Here is a 17,818-nt window from a genome sequence, read left to right on the forward strand (position 1 = left end):
TATCACTTCATTCTACCTGCCTTCCTCATTAAATGAAACGATAGGAGCACTTTGGAATGGAAAGCCTTTCAAAAGATGTTTAATGGAAAAAGAAAACAAGAACAGACTCCATTCAACATCATGATAGAAAAATCTGTAGTCCTGATACACAACAACAACAAAAGAAGATCTAAGAGCTGTTTTGGTGTCTGATGAATATTTTGTATGTAAAAATCCTTTAGTGAAATCAAAGATGTTGAAAACCATATGAATGACTTTGTTGTAGGGGATGGTTATAAGGTTGTACTTTTCATTGAAACAATAACTACCTCCACGGCCCCATCAACAGTTAATTTTATCACCTTTAATTGCCACATATGCTAGATGGACTAAAACCAAGCACAAAAGGCAGCGTAGTTGAATACATTAGGAGGAGGAAAATAAAATGAGATAAACCTTAGTTCACCAAGCAGTTGGCTATTAACACAAGTAAGAGTCTTCCATTATTGACTAAACATATAAGAATATCTTCATTTTCATGTTGGAAAAGTCCAGAATTTCCAGTAAAAACAAGATTCCAGACTCACATCACTGTTCTCATTGGCATGAGGTAGTTCTGTGTATGCAGAATACTGAATGAAAATTTTACATGTTTAATGGGTTCCTCATGTATTGTTAGCTTTCTTTCCTAAAAAAAAAAAAAAAAAAAAAAAAAACCACAGTCTGTGAGTGGGGACAATAGAAAGGGGAACCAGGGCTCTGAACTTTAGAGTGAAGGTTGGCAAGCACAGTTTCCCTAGATTGCTTCCACTTACTTATGCCAGTCTGCTCAGTTTCATCTATCCTATCTGACCTCTCTGGGTCAACTCTTGTTCTTTTCTGACCCCAACGGTATTAGGTTTGTGAGGCCTGGGGAGTCTTCGTTTTCATGTCCTTAGTGGCCTTTACTGGTAACTTCATTTTTCAAAGTGTCAGACCTGTTCCAATTTTCTCTCTGAATAGTATTAATAGAGAAAGGTTGCCCTCTTTAAACAATAATAACCACACCACTATCTCCTAAAACTTTCAATAAATAACATTTTGGTATGATATATTTAGCCTGCCTGGTGGCCATGACTGTTAAGGCGTTGTAGTCTAAAAATGATCTGACACCATGGTTAGCCGGTTCTAGTCCCATTAGTCAAAATAATTTCACCATCAAAATGTTGGCCGGCAGGGTGGGGGAGGTGGTGGTATACAATTTCTAATCACTAGATTGTGTGCCAAATGCCTGGATTAAATTCCAAACCTCTCCGTAGTGCTCATATGGAGTGAGGTCATATGACGCTGTTGATGGCGATTCGTCTGTCGGATGGAGATGTTAAGCCTTGAGCAGACCCCTTGGTACTATTCGACAGGAGTAGGCTATATGCCGGCACTAGGTTTCATCCTTTCATTTCCTACTATCATATTATCACGTCATTAATTTCACCTCATTAAGTCCTGTGATGACGACGTCAGGAAGGACATCTGGTCATACAAATCCGCCACAACAGATTCATCGCACCTCATACCGGAACCCGTAGAGAAATGAGACAAGGGTTGAACAAAAAGAAAATGTATGATATATTTGACAATTAATATTTCTCAGACATGAAATGTCGCCATTATTATACAATAACTTTGGTATCATATTAACGTAGGGTGGGGAAATTGCTGAATATTCTTGCATGTATTACCGTTGCCTCCAATTGCGATGTCTTGTACCCGAACGTTTGTACTGAAAACGCGATTCTGATTCTCTCATACTACGTTGATATTCTTTCATCTTCACCCACGAGCGTCCAGCGGCATCAAACGTGCACCAGACTGTTATCAGCACACTCAGTAGAACACACCAGTTGCAGATCACAATACCTGAAACAGATCAAACATGAGGAATTAATGTTAGCTAACTCAGACAGATAGACCAATCTACGAGATGAAATAGCCAGTGCTCTACTGCTCATACTAAAATGGGTGGACTGGATCAAGGTGACCTCTCCTACAGCTGTCTTCAAATCTGTTCTTCTAAAGTAAGAATTTTAATAAAAGGCACTTAAATGCTCTGTCATCTGTCATAAGGAAAAGATGCAACTTCAGACCCACACGAATGTTATGGTACTCTGATTTGTAGCATTCAAAGCGTAACCAGAAATAATTGAAGAGGTCCAACTCCTTGGCTGCATGGTTAGACTTTGGGCTTTTGGTTCAGGGGGCCCAAGTTCGTCTCCAACCAGGCTTAGGATTTTCATCGTACCGTATCTGGTTAATTTCTCTGACTCAGGAACAGGGTGTTTGTATTTGATCCAACACACTCCTCTTCATATTCATATTCACGCAACACATTACAATATCAACCACCACATAAACACATAATGGTGAATACATCCCTCCACACAGGGTTGGCGTCAGGAAGGGCATCCAGTCGTAAAACAGGGTCAAATCCACATCACCCCTTACGACCCTACCAAAGTGTGGGATAAGCATGAGAAGAGGAAGAAGAAGAAGATGATTATGTATTTATAAAAGAAAGTTACAATAGTTAAAACAAAAGATGGAAGTTTTCGTAATTTACATCTTTATGATGTATGGTACTGTAATTTTTTTCATAATTGTCTATTAAAATTGATTTAGTTATCTTATTTGTGGGTACTAATTACCAAAAGAAGTAGGCCCTACCAATAAATTGCACTTTTACTTCTGTGTTAAGGAATGGCACTAGAATGAACATAATTTAATAGAAAATACGGTAACTATTTGACAAACTGGACAGTAAACTGGTTTGTTAGAAAGGTAAGAGAAACAGAAAAAGAAATTTTAAACTGCATTTCGCTCTTTTCAATGTGAGTGTTTGTATTTAAAAAGACAGGTCAATATTTATTGTGAATTTAATTTGAAATAATTCTCTATGAGTAATATTCTGACTGACAAAGACGGCATAACTCCTTAGGGGTTGCCTAAGCACTGCACAGCAACTCTTTCCTACATTTATTGAATGCAACCTTAATTATTTATTTATTTATCATATGGTTTAAAATCACATCACAATAAATGTATTTTAAAATTATTTTCACGTCTGAACACATTAAATCACAATGTCAGATTGGTATCCCTAATATAATTTAAACCATTTTGAGTAGCCATCAGGAACTCGGCTGGATCTCCTGAGAAGGCTGATAGAGGGCATTCTTGGATAATATGCTGAACAGTTTGTCTTTCAGCACCACAACTACACTCTGGAGATGGAATTTTCTTCCATTTATAAAGGGAGTCTGCACATCTACCACAATTAGTTCTGATTCGGTTTAGAGTACACCAAAGTTTTCTGGCGAGCTCAAAACCTGGTGGCTTAGATGTGATGCATGGCATAGCTTGCTGTTCTGGTGTTGCAGAGGTCTTCCATAATTGCTTCCATCTGTCAATCATGTTGAAATTACTTTCAGCAAGCTTCCTTGCAGTATTCAATGGAGGGTGGCGAGAGCGAAGTATCTTCCTGTTAATAACAGGGAGGTCAAGATGTACAGGAAGAGAAGAATTGTTGCACATATTATTGTACACCTTGATAAGTGCTTGTTCTCTTCTCACGGATGGAGGTGGTATGTGACTTAATGATGGCAGCCAGTATATTGGAGTACATCTGATTGTCCCTGATATTAAACGCATGGTTTGGTTGAGCTGAGTATCAACAAGCTTAACATGAGCGCTGTTTATCCAGATTGGAGCACAATATTCAGCCACGGGATAAACTAGTCCAAGGGCAGAAGTCCGAAGTGTAGAAGCTGTTGACCCCCACGTAGTGCCGCACAGTTTCTGCAGGATATTATTTCTGGTTCTGAGTTTGGCGGCAGTTCTGCTAAGATGTTCTTTGAAACTTAAGAGTCCTATCTAGAATGACTCCTATAAATTTTGGATACCTGGTATGTGAGAGTAATCTGCCATCAAAGTGAACTTTCAGTTCTCTATTCGCTTGTTTATTGTTTAGATGGAACGAAGCAACTACTGTCTTTGCTGCGCTTGGCTGTAACCTCCAGTCACGAAAGTATCGTCCCATAGTAGATAGGTCTCTAGTTAGAATATCCTCGGTAACTTCGAAGTCTATATGGCTAACAGCAAGGGCCCAGTCATCTGCGTACCCAAACTTCCTAGACGTAGTCTCTGGCATATCTGCTATATATAAACAGAACAAAAGGGGAGCCAGCACAGAACCTTGTGGGAGACCATTATTAAGATTCCTCAGTGAGCTCATACTATTGCCAATTTGAACCAGGAAGTTTCTGTTACTGAGCATATTGTTAATAAGATTTCCAATGTGCAGGCATGGAATGATTCGTAGAAGTTTGAGAATCAATCCTTGTCTCCACACAGTATCATATGCTGCTGTTAGATCAACGAAGGCAATTGAAGTTTTCTGGTGTTTCTGAAAATTAGCCTCTATGAATGTTGTCATAAAAAGGACCTGATCTCTACAGCTTCGGTGCGGGCGGAAGCCAGCTTGTTCAACAGGTAAGTTTTTGAAAATGATATGGCAAATACGGTTATAAATAATTCTTTCCAGAAGTTTATAGATCATGCTAAGCAGAGCAATGGGTCTATAGCTTTGAGGTTCGTTGTTAGGTTTGCCAGGTTTAAGAATAGCAATGATTTTTGCCCTCTTTAATTCATGGGGTATATTGCCTGATAGAAGAATGTCTGTGAAAAATTTAGCTAACCATATTCTTACATTTTTACCACAGTTGAGAAGGAACTCTGGATGAATACTATCGAAACCTGGAGCCTTTCCTGCTTTCATATCTTTCAGTGCTATTGTAATTTCTTCTGGAGTGAATGGAGTGGAATATTCAGAATTCGAGATGCATATTTTCTTGAGCTCTCTTAATTCCTTCTTAACTTTGATCGTGTGTTGTTTATTTTGAGGAGCTCTTGAAGTGTTGATTATGTTGGATGCAATTTGATTTGGTGTAACAGCTCCGTTAGTACGGTGTGATGGTTTGCCTCCACCAAGCTTCCTAAGGAGAGACCAGGCCTTTCTAGTTGATTTTTGGAAGTCCATGGATTCAACAGTCTCTGTCCATTTAGCACATCTTGCAGCGTCAAGTTGGCATAGCAGTTCATCAGCTATTTCTCGGTCATTACTTGCACAGAATTCCTCATAAAGTTTCTCACATTTCTCAGTCCAGCCAGGGATATATTCCCTACGGTAGCCTTCGATGAACATTTAAAATTATAATGCCGGTAGCGTACGTCATGAGGCTTGACTTTCTGCTCTACTACACTGAGACTTTATGTGGCGAGTTCAACCATCAGCATCCTTGCAGTGTGGTGTATCATGAACGGTGAGCTCACATTGATGTTATTTTTAATTATTATCGAAAGCTGTACGTTGCTAACTTCCAATAAACTCGTGTACTCACGTTTTCTGAAATGGTAATGCTCTTTTCAGGTACACTTCCAATGGAAGTGGACTGCATATACCATTTCAACCACATACCAGTCCTCCTGCCATTCTTAAATCTCTGTCAGTATCGGGAATCGAACCCTGGCCTCCAAGAACAGCAGCTAACAGCGGACACTACGAAAGTTGTTCGCTTCTGAGAAAGATTGGGCCCCTCTACACGGACTACGAATCAGAAACGTCGTCTGCAGAAAGGCATCGAATTAGATTAAGTTCTTAGATCGAACCTACCAACTACAGATCCGATAGCTACTTTCTAAACAAGGACGAATCAAGTGATTTATTAATGTTATTGGTTTTACGTCCCACTAACTACTATTATAGTTTTCGGCACAAAGTGGTTTATATACGCACTGTATGCTAATCAATTTCATAACAAAGTGTTTCACAACATAATATGATACACTGCTTCAGTTGTAGCGTAGTGTAGCGAGCAATAGTATCAAATTAATTTACAACCAGAGACATAACTAGGCCTAGGATGTATATGTAACACAAATGGCTAAACATGACATACATATAGGCTACAAAATTTCAAATTACGGAGTGGAATATTGATTAACCTTTTTTCAAATATGTGAAAAATAATGTAAAGAATAGTGTTGTATCAAATTTTAATACTTATAAAAAGAATACAGTTAAAGATTTATTACCTAAAACATGAACGCCACAAAATTAAGAATCAAAGTCACAGATATGGGGCCCAGCGGGTTGAGTGACAAGGGCAAAGCCAGCAAGAAAGAAAAAATGTGCATAGAGCGAAATTTTCTTCCTATATTTCACAGAAATACTGTGCCATAATCCAGATTTGAATCAGTGATGGTAGTCTACATATACAAAAGCAAGTCGGTTTGGAGCGATCAATATATAAAGGTATAACAATGAAAATAGACGTAAATTAATGAGACACTTCCAGGCACATCAGAAATTTACAACTTGGTACCAGAGAAGCTGATGACCTCAGGATCTCTAGAAAAATCGAAAATTCTCAAAATTCCCTTAGTGGGAGGGGGGCACGCTGGGGGGCTTCACATTTTGCGCTCAGCATAAGAACGCAGTCGTATATATTTATCAAAGCGGTAACCTACACGTTTCGTGGGCTTAAAAACTTTCAGAAAATTCTTAATTTGTACCCCCTTACCCCAATCAAGATAGCGGCACAATCTGCCAGGCGAGCTAGAAGATTTGATTTTCGCGAAATTACAGCTTTTAGCTGAAATCGACGGAAAAATTCCAAGATGTTTAAATTTTTCACTTTTTACCCCCAAAAATATCGAAATATGGAGGCAATTTTAATGACGCTGCAGACCTTCCTTTCGAGGTATTTGGTGGCTAAAGGGCAAGTCGTATTACAAAACGGATTGCACAATCCAACTCAGCATGACGAGATCTAAAACACTGATCCTATGACTTTTTGTCGTATCATGATCCCCTATACGTTAGATCAGGGGTTCCCAACCTGGGGGGCGTGGGGCTTTATCAGGGGGACCGTGAAGTGATTTAAACTCGAATATTACAATTTTATGTAATAAACATTTTTCGAACCTCTCCAAGTGATTATCGCGCTAAGTCAATCGTTCAAAAGCACTGGTAATTGCCAACTGCCGGCACAAACCTCTACGGAGCCGCGAGGTTGGAAGTGAAATAAGGAATTTGCTATGTTGTGAGGAGCAAAATGTAGCCTGAGAACAGGTGCGGGAACAAGAGCACTCAACGTACGTTTAATTGCACACTTTGTGGACCTGCTTGCGTGAAAGTAAACTATGACCATACGCGATATGTTTCAACTCATCAACGATTTAGTAGTTGCTTTCATTTTCCAGTATTATTGTTACATACTGTACAAGGTTTTTCTCATAAACAAAATATATTACATGAAGGAGGTAATCGTATAAATGTCGGTATTATATCAAATTGATCTATTAGCGAGAACAACAGGAGATAAGGAAATAATAGTAGGCTAAATTATAATAAATTTATTTAATATAACATGTTAGGCTTTCGCGGCTAGCGTGAAATTCTATGTAGGCCTACTGTTATTTTTGGCTACAATTAATTAATGTTTAACAACAGCAGTTAATGAAACAGTGACATTTTCTCACCAAAGATCTTAACTGGCAATAAGTTACTACAGTCAAGAGTCGACATTAACTCTGAAATTGATCTATTAGCGAGAACAACAGGAGATAAGGAAATAATAGTAGGCTAAATTATAATAAATTTATTTAATATAACATGTTAGGCTTTCGCGGCTAGCGTGAAATCGGAGTTTCAGAAGCAACAACTGTAGTGGAAGTTCCTCCTTCCCTCGCACCCTGCGGCATATAGACTCGTTTTGTGGGTAACTCGTCCTTGAATGCTCTGTTCCCACCTCTACACATTCTTATTCTTCCCTTGCAGTCAAATTTGCGAGAGCTGTATAGTACAACATTTCCATCAGAGTTGGCGCAGTAATGGTCATGACAACACATCGCCGATAGACCATCAGTGGGCAGGCCCTTCGACTGTTGATTCTGTGCCTCGTATACTTTCGCAGTGGATGTGTCTGTCAAGTTGTTTATTGTGAGTGTTGTGTATGCTTCGCTGTAACAGTGCGACTGTGTGAATTGTGTTATTTAATATTGTGACTTAAAAAAAAATTAAAACGATGTCCAAGAAGAGACTGTACAATGATGAAACATTAAATATGGCTTCACAGTCGTTGAACGGAACGGAATACAACAGCCTCAATGCGTAATCTGCCACTGTGTTCTGAGTAATGATGCGATGAGACCCGTGCGTTTGGAGAGACATTTAAACACGAATCATTCAGGCTTAAAAGACAAACCCACAGAATCTTTTGCAACTTAACTCAACTCACTAAAACATATGAAATTAGATTCATCGGGTACTTTTAACCAAGAAAATGAGAAAGCAGTGGAAGCATCATATGAACTAGCTCTTCTGATTGCCAAAGACAAAAAAGCACACACAATTGGGGAAACATCAGGGGCGGTGCGTGGTATTGTTGCAGGGTTGCACAACTCCCAATAATTTTGCACTTCATTTGTCCTCTTTTCTTCTAATGTTTTAGTTCCGGGCAGCTCTTCAAAGTAAGTACCATGTAACTAAGGCTGAAGATCTAGCAGAAATGATTGTTTCGTGTGCTCAAGAAATCGGGGGCATATGTAAGGAAAGTGACCAACCAAAGAAATTCAGTGACAAAACTAAAACCCTGCTAAAGCGAAGGAGAGAAAAGAAAATTCAGACTGATCGTGACATGATAGAATATTCTGAAATATGTAAGGCAGTACGAAGAGAAATGAAAACTGACTTACAGAAATTCAGGGAAGACACTTTAAGAACAAGCTTAGAGAGCAAGACGAGTTTCAAGACAGCCAAACGAAAACTCATAATCGGTAAAAAGCAGCTAATTGCTCTAGATGGAAATGATGGTCGAATTACTGAAAAGGAGGAAGTTTTGAAATTCATCAGAGACTTTTATTGCAATCTGTATAGCAAACCAAAGGAAGCCCTGAATGGACCTAAACTAAATGATATATCTAATGTTCCAGATATTCTCCCTTCGGAAGTCAAGTGTGCTTTAGATAGTATGAAAAAGGGAACTGCGCCGGGTGATGATGAGCTTTGTGTGGACATCCTGAAACTCACAGGGGAGGAGACAATAAATCACTTGGCAAAAATATTCACTTCCTGTGTGCACTCGGCTTCAATTCCAACATCATGGAACAAAGCAAAGATCATACTGATACATAAGAAAGGAAATATTCACAGTATCAAAAATTATCGTCCTATCAGCTTGCTCTCTATTTTGTATAAACTTTTTACAAAGATCTTGTTAAATCGAATCAGTTTCATCCTTGACTCAGCCCAACCTATTGAACAAGCAGGTTTCCGTAGTAATTTTAGCACAATAGACCACATACTGACTGTAAGAGAAGTGATAAGCAGAGCAAATGAATATCATTTGCCTCTCTGCATTGCCTTTGTTGATTTTGAAAAGGCATTTGACTCTGTCAGCCATACAGCTGTCATGCAAGCTTTACATGAGCAAGGAGTGGAAGCAGCTTACATCCAAGTGTTCAACAATATCTATGAGACTTCTTCAGCTTTCGTTAATATCGGTAAATCAACCCCAGAATTCCCCATCAACAGAGGTGTCAAACAAGGTGATCCCATCTCCCCGAAACTATTCTCAGCGGTCCTAGAGATGGCTATGTCTAAGCTGAGCTGGGAAGAAAAGGGAATTAGAATTAATGGGAAAAGGCTAAATAACTTGAGATTTGCAGATGATATTGCTTTACTGGCAAACGACTTCGAAGAGCTCCAGACCTTAATTACAGATCTTGCATTAGAATGTCAGTTGATTGGCCTAAGCATAAACCTTTCCAAAACAAAAGTTATGTCCAACGAATGGGTTCAAGCTGGAAATGTGAATATTAAGAACATGCCATTAGAAGAGGTCAGTGATTACATCTACCTTGGCCAGATTATAAATATGACAGGTGATATAAGACCAGAAATCTATAGGCGCATCAAGCTCGGATGGCAAGCATTTGGAAGGAATTCTTCAGTATTAAGATCAAAAATGCCAGCAAATCTGAAGAAAACAGTATTTGACCAATGCATCCTTCCTGTGCTGACTTATGGCTGTGAGACTTGGACTCTGAACGAATTCACAAAAGGGAAACTTCGGACCGCGCAGAGAGCCATGGAAAGGTCAATGCTAGGCTATACAAAGAAAGATAGGAAAAGAGCTGATGACATCCGGTCTGTTACAAAGGTTAAAGACATCTTAGAGAGAGTACGCTCCTTAAAATGGCAGTGGGCTGGCCATGTTGCACGAAGAAATGATGATAGATGGACAAAACTAGTGCTGGAGTGGAGTCCGAGAGAACATCGAAGGCCTAGAGGAAGACCACCGGACAGATGGGACAAAGATATCAAGAAGATCGCTGGTACCACTTGGATGAGATCTGCCCAAGACCGTTCTACTTGGAGAAGACTGTTGAAGGCCTACCTATACCCACGACTTAAAGAGGCCACATCATTTTAATGATTGAAATGGCTGATTGTATTGTATTTAGTTTAATACACCTAACATATATTCTAAAACATGTTAAATTCAACCATCTTTGGTCGTTCGCTGCACTAATGCTTCGTAACGGACCAATAAATGTTGCTGGCTTTGAATGAAACTCAGGGGGTTTACTTTTCTACGTCAACTCCCTAGCGGACAGCGCGGCGCAATGTACCTCAGCGAGGACGAGCCTAAGCCTGCATAGCATGACGTAGCATGGTCGCCGGTATCGGTCTCAGGGAGTTGCACGAGACTAGCAAGTCCCCTACTGAGAAACAGTTCCAAATGTCCCCGTTAGATTACGCCACTCTGCGGAGATTACTTCATTCTTACTTTTTCTCCTCTTGCAAAGGTAATTTCATTTCCATTTTTTAAATTTGCAAATTTCGCTTTACGTTGCACCCACGCAGATAGGTGCTACGGCGACGATAGGATAGGAAAGGGCTAGGAGTTGGAAGGAAGCGAGCGTTGCTTTAATTAAGGCTCAGCCACAGCATTTGCCTGATGTAAAAATGGGAAACCGCAGAAAACCATATTCAGGGCTTCCGACAGTGGTGTTCGAACCCACTATCCCCCGAATGCAAGCGCACAGTTACGCGACTCTAACCGCACGGCGAACTTGCTGGGTAATTTCTTTTGCACGCCATACCAGACCACACAAAATATTATCAACATCTTGCTTCAATGAAAGACAGACGGCAAATTTTCAATTCAAGTGAGGCAAAAGTAACTGTGCCAGGCTGAGTGGCTCAGACGGTTGAGGCGCTGGTCTTCTGACCCCAACGTGGCAGGTTCGATCCTGGCTCAGTCCGGTGGTATTTGAAGGTGCTCAAATACGACAGACTCGTGTCAGTAGATTTACTGGCATGTAAAAGAACTCCGGCACCTCGGCGTCTCCGAAAACCGTAAAATGTCGTTAGTGGGAAGTTTTTTTTTTCTAGGGGCTTTACGTCGCACCGACACAGATAGGTCTTATGGCGACGAAATTAGTGGGAAGTAAAGTCAATAACATTATTATTAAGAGTAACTGTAGTTACAGTGTATAATTAGCCTCTTATTTCCTGGGTTGTAATTGACAGATATATTACAGTTTTAGTAGAAATGCAGTTCATTAGTTAACGATAATAGAGTTTCTTGTTATTTCTGTAAGCTATACAAATGTGACACTGAACATTTTGGTACAACACCCAGCTTCAGATACCACCATCCGCCACTGGGAAACATTAGTAAAGCCGTATATGTTATTAGCTGCAAATATAGTTTTGGGTGAAGGGAGTCGGCAGAAATTGTCTAAAATTTCTCTTTCCGATAACACAGTGAGGTGTAGACTTCAAGAACTGTCAGAAGACATTAAAATGCAAATTTTGGAGAAGGTGAAAGGATCTCCAGTGTTTTCAATTCAGTGTGATGAAACAACCGATGTGGCCCATTGTTGTCAACTGATTGTATATTGTCGATTTGTCGACAGTGGAATTTTAAGAGAAGAAATGTTATTCTCCCAATGTTTGAAAACAACTTCGAAAGCTTGTGATGTGTTTTCTGCCATCGATATTTTTTCCAAGAACATGGACTTTCCTGGGAAAATGTAGTGGGTGTATGTACGGACCTGCTATGATCGGGTCACGTTCTGGGTTTCTCAAATTGGCCAAAGATAAAAATCCAAACATCATAAGAACCCACTGTATAATTTACAGGCAGACTTTGGCGGCCAAAACCTTGCCCCAAGATTTTAATAACACTCTAAAAGTCGCTATAAGAATTGTGAACTCTGTGAAGACAAGTTCTTTACAGACAAGATTGTTTGAAGCCCTTTGTATTGACCTTCAAGCCGATCACAAAACTCTCCTTTTCCACACAGAGGTTCGCTGGCTATCAGAAGGGAACATGTTGGCTCGGCTGTTCGAATTAAAGTCTGAAGTTGAAATTTTTCTTCTTGGTGAAGGTAAGAACGATCTGTATGAAGTGTTTACTGATGCCAATTTTATCGTCTCATCTTAGCGATTTTTTTGAAGCTTTGAACAGTTTGAACTTAAAGCTGCAAGGCAAAAACTCCAATATTATGCTTGCTTATGATGCCATCAGAGCTTTCCTGGAAAAAAAATACGAAAACGCCGGCTTCAGCTGAACAACTTCTCACCCTTTCACCGCCTTAATGAAATTTTGCCGGAAAATGAACGTGATTGTAATAAACTTAAGGTGCAAATTCAGTCACATTTGGATTTGCTGGCACAAAAATTCAATTCCTACTTTCCTGATATCTCGTCAGATGAATGGTCCTGGATGTTAACAAGAAATCCGTTTTCCATTGACATTGAAGCACTGCCAGCACAACTTCAAGAAGAAGCCATAGATTTGAAGTGTGATTCACAGCTAAAAGATGATTACAAAATATTAGGACTGGGCGACTTTTGGGTAAACTGTCTTGCAGTGTATCCTGAAATAGCAAAAGTAGCATTGCGTGTCATTGTCCCATTTTCAACGACATATTTATGGGAGTCAGGATTTTCAACGCTGAGTGTCATAAAAACAAAGCAGCGCTGTCGGCTTGATGTTGCAAGTGATCTCCGCTGTGCTCTGTCAAATATCAAACCAAACATACCGAATCTTACCAAGAGAAAACAGTGTCAACCCTCTCATTGACATTTGTTGACTAATTGAAGGATTTATTGTAAAAGTGTGTTCTTTGTATTGTGCTGAAATGAAGTTGGTATGTCGTAGATATAAAGTGCGTACTTTATATTATTTTTCATAAATCATTGAATAATGGAATAATTCATTATGTAGTGTATTAGGTTAGGTCTATATCCTCCACGTCATTATATCGGAGAGGTTATAGAAGCGACGGGGGGGGGGGGGGGGCGATGACCACCCGTATCTGAAAAGGGGGCGTCAGCTGGCAAAGGTTGGGAACCACTGCGTTTGATAGAGCTGCATTTCTCGATTTTAGGTAAACTTGGTAATTTTTAAACATACAATTTATAGTTTGACACACATATAGGAGAGATAGAAACATCAAAATCGGCACGAACATTGGCCCACCCAATGGCCATATGTGAGCCAAATTCTATGTTTCTATCTGTCTTATATGTATCCGAAAAGTAATGCACTGTTCAAAAACTGTACCCAAATTTCACCCTATTCAACGTAACTAACTCAAACTAACCCATAAATAGAGGAGATACGAGAAAATGTCATAGCATCAACCATTTAGACCGCTAAAAGAGGCGTCTTATGTGCAATCCGTTTTTCGATATGACGTACTGTTTAACAGCAATTAATATATATATTCAATGAAGTCGATTTGTAGCGATTTAGAAAGGGGATATCTGCCATTATAATTAATACTTTACAAATCGATGGTGACTGTCAATAGGAGGGCGTCTGCTATTGTAATCAATACTCCCCACATCGACTTTGACTAGCAGTAGGAAAAGGGTCCTTCTCCAACTCCTGTGTAACTGGCATTAGTAGGGAGGGACTACCATTGTAATGAATAATTCCCTTCTCGATTTGACTTGCAGAAGGTAAGGCATACAATTTTGTTCAAAACTCCCCTACCGATTGTGTCTGGCAGCAGGCAAGGGTGCTTGCCATTACTTTTTTTTAATGTATCCATCTAAAATGTGACTGGTATTAAGCAAAGTGGCCTGCTATTATAATCGAAATTCACCAACTCGAGTGTGACTGGCAGTAAGCTGGCTGGCATTAGGAAAAGGAGCCTGTCATTATAATGATAACAGCACAACTCAATTCTGACTGGCAGCAGGGAAGGTGCCTGCCATTATAATAAAAACTACTCAACTGTAATGTGTCTGGAAGTAGGAATGGGCGCCTGCCATTGTAACGAAAACTCCCCAAATCGATTGTAACCGCGCAGTAGGCACGGAGACCTGCCACTATAATGAAAACTTCCCTATTCGATTGTGAAATGACAATAGGCAAGTAAGCCTGATATTATCATCACAACTCCGCAACTCGCACTTTACATTTGAGAAAACGTATGGGGTCCTCCTCATGCTGTTTCTCGGATAACGCTAAGAGACATGAAATTAAAAAAAAATCTTGTTCACTGCGTGTATAGTAATTTAATTCGATATCCGTATACAATGTAGAATGCCTTAGCGAGGCACGGGTACATTTGCTAGTTAAAAAAAATGCATTATTTTCTGGGAAGAATAACTCTGAAACCATAAAATATGGCAGAAAGGCTATTTAAAATAAAACGCTAAATTGTGTAAATATATTATGTGAGTTTTCCCCATTTGCCTAAGTTACAGTAGTAGGAAAGGGTTATCTATACAACTTTTCCAACCTTGGTGTGTTACATAGTGCCTATACATCCTTTCTCTGTTCATTAGCAATAGTGTAACTGGAGCTTTCTCATCAACGATTTAACTCTCACCAGAATGACACCGTAACAAATGTGCTCATTATGTATACATACAATCGTTCATTAACGTTATTCAGTCAATTATGACAGCAATTCACGAGGCTTGTCACAAAATTAATACCCGGAAGTTAATATAGAGCTTCGTCTCGTGTTATTTTTCTGATTGCTGTCACTGCTCTTTCAGGGGTTTGGAACATCATGGACAACACTGGATACGTGTATTATCAGTACAGTAACCAAAGTGATTTGTGTCGTGACCACACGTAATGTGGCGTTTCACTTCAAGTGGTGGTTATGAATACTCTTCTCTCTCAATCACCGGTGACTAGCAATTGATGAGAGAGAGTATTCATTTATTGTATTCATTATTAATACAAGAAGTTGTCCGACTCGTTGGATGAATGGTCAGCGTACTGCCCTATGTTTCAGAGGGTCCCGCGTTCGATTCCTGGCCGGGTCGGGGATTTTAATCGTTTCTGATTAATTCTTCTGGCCTGGGGACTGGGTGCTTGTGTCTGTCCCAACACTCTCCTCTTCATATTCAGACAATACACCACACTACCAACCACCACACAAACACGCAATAGTGATTACATCCCTCCATATAGGTTTGGCGCCAGGAAGGTCACCCGACCGTAAAACAGGGCCAAATCATCATGTGCGACGCAGTTCGCACCCGCGACCCCACAGGTATGGGAAAAGCGGTAGAAAAGGAAGATTATTAATACAAGAAGTTGGTTTATAATAATATGTATTTATTTAATCGTATGGTGATTATAACAACAAATTCATAAGTCCAGGTCCAAGTTTTTAGCCACTCTACAGCACTTTCTGAAAGATGAAACAGGTCGCTGGGGTTTCCGGAGTAGGAATGAAGAGGGAAGCGCAGGATGACATGGTCCATGGTCTGCTCCTCTTCACTGCATTTACACATTGGAGACTCCATCCAAGCCCATTTATGGTGTAACACATTGCAGCGTCCATGCCCAGTTCTCAGTCTGTTGAGGCGACACCGCAATTTTCTTGGGAGGTCGAATCCCTTCATTTTCCGAGTTGGATTTAGCTCATGAGCATTAGTTCCAGACGTTGAATTTAACCACTCATCCCGCCAGCTCTGGTTTAGATTAAAATTAGCCCTTAAGAGTCGGCCGGCCAGTACACTTGCTGGTCTTCTAGATCGAAGTCATTGTGGCGATGGGTATCAAAATTCCTGGTGAACTGGTAATGAGGGAGGTGACCAGATCATCTTTGCTTATCTCAGCAGAGCTTCCTTTCTCTTCAGGTGGGGTGGTGGGATATGACTAAGAACGGGTAACCAGTGGCGAGGTGTTGACTTTACTGTACCAGTTATGCAGCGCATGGTATCATTCAGCTTAGTATCCACTTTATGCATATTTGTGTGCACTTTCCAGGGGATGGTCGTTGCTCACGTCCGCAGGATTTTACCTATTAATTACCCGGCACGTGTCCCGCGGTGGTGCTAAGCGAGCAACAGCAACATAAGGTGATACAATTGGACGACATAATGTAATAAAATAACTAAATATGATTCAACAAGAAGACACATGTTGCAAATACAATAGGCTATATAATACAGGCATACAGTAAATAAAAGTTTATCATACTTAGATTGATGCTTTCACGGCCTGTAATCAGCGGCGTAATGTTAGGACCTGCAATGCAGGCGGGCCCGGGCCTTATATAAAGGGGGCCCGCAGACTCCTCGCAGAAAATAAAAAGAAAATATATCTCGCCTAATGTCAGTCTGCGAGGATATGGTCAGGCCAGTTTTGTAGAATCAGTCTTAATAATTTGTTTTACAATTCGTACGTAGAAGAATTGCCATTTGGTTGCATCTGGCTGCAGTTATTCCACTGAGTGAAACACATCACAGCTGTAAACAATGCTTCCCTCTGCCGTCTCTCGCAATATCGCGGCACGTTCCTCACAACAGACCTGAACCAAATTATACAAACATAATCACAGTAATAAAAATTGATTCCAAAATATTATACCTTCGTTAGAAAATTATACTTTCTTGATGTGTAGTGCATCTCAGATTGTATTATGCACAACTTTTGCTGAACTTATTATAAAAGTAACTTCGTGTGGCTATTTCTAGCCGGATGCAGCCCTTGTAAGGCAGACCCTCCGATGAGGGTGGGCGGCATCTGGTGCTGGAGGATAGTGTCATGTGTGGTGTGTGAGTTGCAGAGATGTTGGGGACATCACAAACATCCAGTACCCGAGCCAAGAGAATTGTTTGTTAAAATCTCCGACCCAGCCGGGAATCGAACCCGACACCCTCTAGACCAAAGGCCAGCACGATGACCATTTAGCCACGGAGCCGGACGCTGAACTTATTTATTCGACAACAGTGTATAATGCTAATAAGGGGGTAGGTGTAGTCAGGTGTTCTCAGTTCAGTTTCGAAAGAGCTCTCCTTGGGCCAAAGCTTATCAATTGCTCTGTTTGATATTTTTCAAACTTTATTCGAACAGTTTTTGAATTAATTTTACCTGTGTTGTAATCGAATAAATTGTAATAACTGAGACTTCGGTATCAGTTACAGAGAATAGTTCCGTAGTTACTGAAAAATGAAACCAATTTTAAGTACGAACAACTAAATGGAAACAAAAGACCCCTGGCCCCTCGAAATGGATGGAACCACGGGAAGTGTTGCCTCCCGGTCACATTGAGGACTGGTTGACGTGGAGGTCCTTAAACAGACTTAGATCTGGAGTGGGTAGAACCAGAGCGAATCTACAAAAAATGGAACTTCCCCATCGATACGGCCTTTTGTGACTGTGGTGAACTTCAGACAACCGAACACCTGCTATGCTGCCCCCTGTGCCCATCAAACTGCACAATGGAAGACTTGGTGTTGGCCAATCCA

General features: G+C 40.2%; 1 protein-coding gene across 1 annotated transcript in view; it reads right to left on the reverse strand.

Annotated features, from left to right (window-relative positions):
* The window catches only part of LOC136866925 (diacylglycerol lipase-alpha), a 245,167-nt gene that overhangs the window by 179,535 nt on the left and 47,814 nt on the right, over nt 1-17,818 (reverse strand). The window contains exon 3 of the mRNA XM_067144016.2: nt 1,698-1,875. Coding sequence (XP_067000117.1) covers nt 1,698-1,875 — 178 coding nt within the window. The remainder of the gene's footprint in view (nt 1-1,697; nt 1,876-17,818) is intronic.

The sequence above is a fragment of the Anabrus simplex genome, chromosome 1 (assembly GCF_040414725.1).
Source record: "Anabrus simplex isolate iqAnaSimp1 chromosome 1, ASM4041472v1, whole genome shotgun sequence".
Taxonomy (NCBI): Eukaryota; Metazoa; Arthropoda; class Insecta; order Orthoptera; family Tettigoniidae; genus Anabrus; species Anabrus simplex.